The sequence below is a fragment of the Montipora foliosa genome, chromosome 8, assembly GCF_036669935.1.
Source record: "Montipora foliosa isolate CH-2021 chromosome 8, ASM3666993v2, whole genome shotgun sequence".
NCBI classification, from domain to species: domain Eukaryota; kingdom Metazoa; phylum Cnidaria; class Anthozoa; order Scleractinia; family Acroporidae; genus Montipora; species Montipora foliosa.
The window spans coordinates 50,034,396-50,039,395 of record NC_090876.1 but is presented as its reverse complement, the minus strand read 5'-3'; the positions used below and the strand labels follow the sequence as shown (position 1 = coordinate 50,039,395).

The window sequence follows — 5,000 nt, the reverse complement described above, 5'->3', positions numbered from 1 at the left end:
CTCCGTTTTAAGGGGATTTAAAGCTATAGCTACACGGATCAGACGAAAGTCGAAACAGACGTTGAAGTCACCGAGGATCGAACCGGAGACCTCTCGCTCCGAAAGCCGCGCACTAGCCAACTGAGCCACGACTGCTCCTGCTACAGTCAGTGACAAAATTCGTTGGAACAGTACACGACTATACAGATCTGAAGCTTTCGCAGCTCACTCTCCCCTCACAATGTTGTTTTAACGCGAGTTTCTGAGCCCATTTGCCAAAACAACATTGTGGGAGGGCAAAGTGTTTCAACAATTTTGTCCGGGACTGTAGCTATCGCAACGAAATAAGTGGCTACTTAGCTTAATAGCAAATGCAATGGTCACCACACCAAAAACTAGGTCAAAAGGTCGAAAAAAAGCGTGCTGCCTAAATGTATTTTAGCGATAAGTTCTTTCCTTTCCAGTCATGTGGATACGACATGAAAGAAATAGCCACATTTGTGGTTTCCACGACAATGAGAAAACACAACAATCCTTTATCCTCTATACTCACTTCAAAAGTTGTTGTACTTATCTCTTTGAAGGTTTCTTTGGCAACAAAGTACAACACAAACTAAATGAAATGGTCTTAAGAAAAATAGGTTTCCTGTGTATTGTGACCTAGAGCATGTGGCAGCACAGGCCCAATGAAAGCGCAATGCCATGGTCATGACTAAAACTCCCACACAACTTTCATTCCATAACGTAACATTTTAATTGAGAAAAAGTCATGATGGCCCTGAAGCACACCGAAAAAGTAAGAATAGCACTTACAGAAAGACCAGCATCTCCAGGGACACCAGGTGTTCCAAACAGTCCAGGGGTTCCCTGAGAAAGTGAAGAATTTAATTGTGTTAAATAAAAATAAACGGAGTAAACAACAAGGTGAGCAAATTTTTAACTTTGTAGAATACTTGATGATTCCTTGAGCTCAGAGTGGATATGTAGTAGGACGAATTTTGTAGGCCACTAAGGGGTGCTTTCCCCTATTCTCCCTCTTTATGTCTCCACACTCCAAGCATTTATCGATGTAACTTGTAACGGTCGTCTGCGTGGCTAGAGGGCTTTTGGCTGGGGTGATTAACTTTGCAAGCTAATATGGGATCATTCTCTATCAAGTACGTCACTGCAAAAGGGAAATCTTCTGGATGTCCGGTCACACAACCTCAACTAATAAAAGAAGACATATATTCTTAAATTCTGTTACTTCTCTACAGTCCTCAGTCCAACAGTCTCAATTTCTCATAACATTTCTCAAACCAACTGACTCAAAGTTTTCAATATGTTTTTGTCTGTTTGGCCTTAATTGTCATGCAATATGCTGTTTTCAAATACGGTAACTTGACTGAAAAGAATATTTAAAGGGGCTATGTCGCATCATTTTAGGGTGTTTCGGGAAAATCTTTAGTTAATCATGAGTTTAAAACTCGAAAATGGTAATGTGAAAATTCCTTAATTGATCAAATTATCTTTATATCACAAATAAAATGAGTCGGAGGAAAAACAACCTTTACCAAGGCAATTTGCCATAAACTTGACCGACTTTTTTCAAGATTACCTAACTGCAATCCATTTCAATCGTGTCGATTTGTGTCCATAAATGCTTCTCTTTCTTTTTGCTGTATTTCTTTTAAGTTGTTCAACAGTTTAAAGTGGTTACTGCAATGTTTCATTCTATTTTTTGGGCATTTTGGGTGTCAAAAAATAACATCATTTTGTGGACATAGCCCCTTTAAGTCCAGTTGCATTACATACTCTTGGTCCTGTTTCTCCCTGTGCTCCAGGTGACCCAGGAGTACCAGCATAACCCTAAAGATACAAATGCAAGGAAAAAAAACACAAGAATAAGCCCAGATTTAAACAGCTTTCACTCAATTCAAGGCTTCACACTTCTTTCTAAGACGAAAGTATTTCACAATGATAATTATTACCATAGTTTTTCAGATAAAAGGCGCCCTCGGTTTCAAACTTGATGGCATTTATGTCACAAACTGAAAATCTCATCAAAATACTCGGTTATAACACGCATCTCAAAAAGAGGAATTTGGTTTCAATTCATCGCTAGTTATGCTGTCTCTACTGAAGATTGCAGTGCAAGTCAGGCATTACCAGAGGGGCCCAATAAAATATTATGATGTGACGAAATCATTGAAATTATAGGGGAGATATATGTATTATCCCAATGGATAACAACTTCCGTAAGATTATGCATCGTTCTACATGTTGCACAAAACCTGGATTCAATTATTTCAAGCCCTCTACCACAGTAATGAGACAAGAGAGACCATTTTGAGGCTATTTTGTAGGCAAGATACAAAAATTAGTATTGTGGCTAGAGGCTGGAGCTGAGCTTAACAAAAACAGAGGAATACTTTGAATAAAGAACAAAAAGACCTCTCTTCACACCCACGAAACTATTCCAACGCCACTCAACCTCCTTTGTTTTACAGCATAATTTTCACAGCTCTTAGACACCTGTAGACCTGAATTAATTATTTTAAACTAAAGAAGTCCTTAAATCTGTCACTTACTCTTTTGCCATCTCTTCCCGGATTTCCTCGTGGTCCAGGGGGGCCGGGATCACCCTGGTGATGAAAAATGCCATGTTCTGACTTAATTATGGTACATGGAATTTGATTCTCGTGTGTTGAACAGCATGCAGGTCCACTAAATCTTGAGTTGGGTTAAACTAGGAGAATCACATACTCAAGCAACATTAACGTTGAGTGTGCATTAATTAACACAACATACTGGGGCAAGGTTGGCTGTCTTTTTTGGCAAAAAGGAATTTTACAGGGTTCAGCGGACAATAAATATAGTTTACGTCATAGACAGTGCGGCGTACGGGGTTTTATGCACGAGTTGTTTGTGTCAAAAACCCGAACGAGCGAGGAACGAGCGAGTGAGGGTTTTTGACACAAACAACGAGTGAATAAAACCCTGTACAAAGCACTTTCTATGTCGTAAACTGTTTATTACACATAACATAAGAATTTTCATTAAAATAGTTTTCTGAACGCGAATTAGAAACAAAAACTCACTAACAATAGAACCAAACGCAAATTTAATTTAATTCAATAACAAAGTACGATTTGCACGATTTGCACGAGATGCACGAGTGATTGGCATGGAAACGCCTTTACGCTATCGTTGATTGCTTATACTTCCACATGTGAAATAGCTGTACGCCATTCTGATTGGCTGTATAGGCCTTTTTCACATGTGAAAATAAAGCGTATAGATTTGTACAAATGAGCTTTATGGAATAAAATTCGCATGTTATGTGTAATAAAACGGTTTACTTGGCTCAACAACATTTAACAGTAAATGTCGCATGATGTAGATAAAAAAAAATTGGAATTGACAGTAGCACTCGTACAGGGTGAGGTGTTGAAGAAACTGGAATGCGTGGTAGGATGTACCTCTTACACTACATGAAGAAGTACAGTACAACTCTGAAATTTTATGGGCCACTGGAATGGCGCAAACTCACTGGATCTCCCTTGTTTCCGACAGGACCTGGGGAACCTGGAAGTCCAGGAGGACCCTGAAAATGATATGAAAGCAATCATTAGTAAATAAGCCAAATTCTTCGTCTCAAATAGGCAATATTACACAGTGCACGGCGAGAAGATGTGAATTTTATGTTTGATTGGCAAGAACAATGTCGAAAGCAGTGAACAAGTGAGATATTGCTCTTGCCACGAGCTTTGAGCTAACATGTAATTTTCTTTTTAGCGGAGCACCATTGGTAAGACTTTCTGGAAAATCTATCCATGCGAGAAATTCTGGTTACGATGTCATGTGCATCCGTATGTCCATCCGCTCATACAGACTGTTGGGGTGGAGGTGGGGAGGCAGTAGAGCCTCTGGGGACGGGAGTGTTTGGGCAATTTTCCTTGACGGGAAATCGTGTGGCAGCCTTGTATTTGGCAACCCACGTTTTTCTGGTGGGAAATCAAAATAGTGATGAGCAACAGGAGAAAGAGTAGGAAAGAGCACAAGAGAAGAGGCGACGAAATTTGAGAACTTTTAAGCGAAGAAATCCTCGAGAGAAGCCCAGGAAGGAGAGAAGAGAAAATTTTAGTGAAAATTGAAGTAAAGCTGAGAGAGATAGAGTGCAAGACAAATCACTTATTTACAACGGTTAGCTTTCAGGTGAGCTTACTGTTTTCCTTCTTTAACAAGGAGCTTACACGCCTCACTGCCTCACATATTTTGTAAAACTAGCTAAGAAAGGAAGAAGGCCTGAAAATGTTTACAATTCTGTGTTGACAGAGATTCTGACATATTTCAAAATGAGTGTCCAGTTGTGAGCTGCTTTGTTTGACTGTGAAATTGCAGCTGAGTAGTAAGCAAATTTACTCCACTTTAGGTTGACTTTTTAATTAGTAAAGATTTTTGCAGTTGTTCTGAACTGAAGAGAGAGGGAGTAAAGATTGTCAGTCAAATGGAAAATGTTGTGAAAGAGTACTGTAAGTTACGGATCCTCGTTTTTTCCTGTTGATTTATGGCCCAAGTGCGAAAAAACGCGGTCTGTAACTTAAAGTACGGACCTCGAACTCGGTTAGGAAGAGGTATTTATGATATCAACGATAAAACACATAACAGCTTACTGATGCTCCAGCATTGCCCTGTGCTCCTTGCGGTCCTCTTTCACCACGCTCACCCTATAAAGTAACCAACAAAGTGATCCTTAGATTAAAGCCAAAACAAAATTAATAATGGTAGAAATACCCAATAATAATTATTGTAAAATGCACTGCTGTTAAGTCAGATATCTATAAAACATTTTTTAATGATGTCAGCCTTAAGTTTGATTCAAAAAATTTGCTTCTCTTCAAAGTTCCTTGTGATTGTGAACAATGAAAATACCTGGCATTAAAAAAAAAACAACAACTGAACCTTGAAAAAATCAAAAACCTTAAAAATGTGTAAAAACCATTGTTCTTAAATCAAGGAAAAAAAAAAAGGTTTGTTTT

The 5,000-nt window shown here is 38.8% G+C and overlaps 1 protein-coding gene across 1 annotated transcript in view; it reads right to left on the bottom strand.

The window, feature by feature from the left end:
• The window catches only part of LOC137968111 (collagen alpha-1(III) chain-like), an 86,668-nt gene that overhangs the window by 33,992 nt on the left and 47,676 nt on the right, over positions 1-5,000 (bottom strand). The window contains exons 34-38 of the mRNA XM_068814735.1: positions 4,635-4,688; positions 3,512-3,565; positions 2,550-2,603; positions 1,774-1,827; positions 793-846 (exon numbers count right to left, since the gene is read on the bottom strand). Coding sequence (XP_068670836.1) covers positions 793-846; positions 1,774-1,827; positions 2,550-2,603; positions 3,512-3,565; positions 4,635-4,688 — 270 coding nt within the window. The remainder of the gene's footprint in view (positions 1-792; positions 847-1,773; positions 1,828-2,549; positions 2,604-3,511; positions 3,566-4,634; positions 4,689-5,000) is intronic.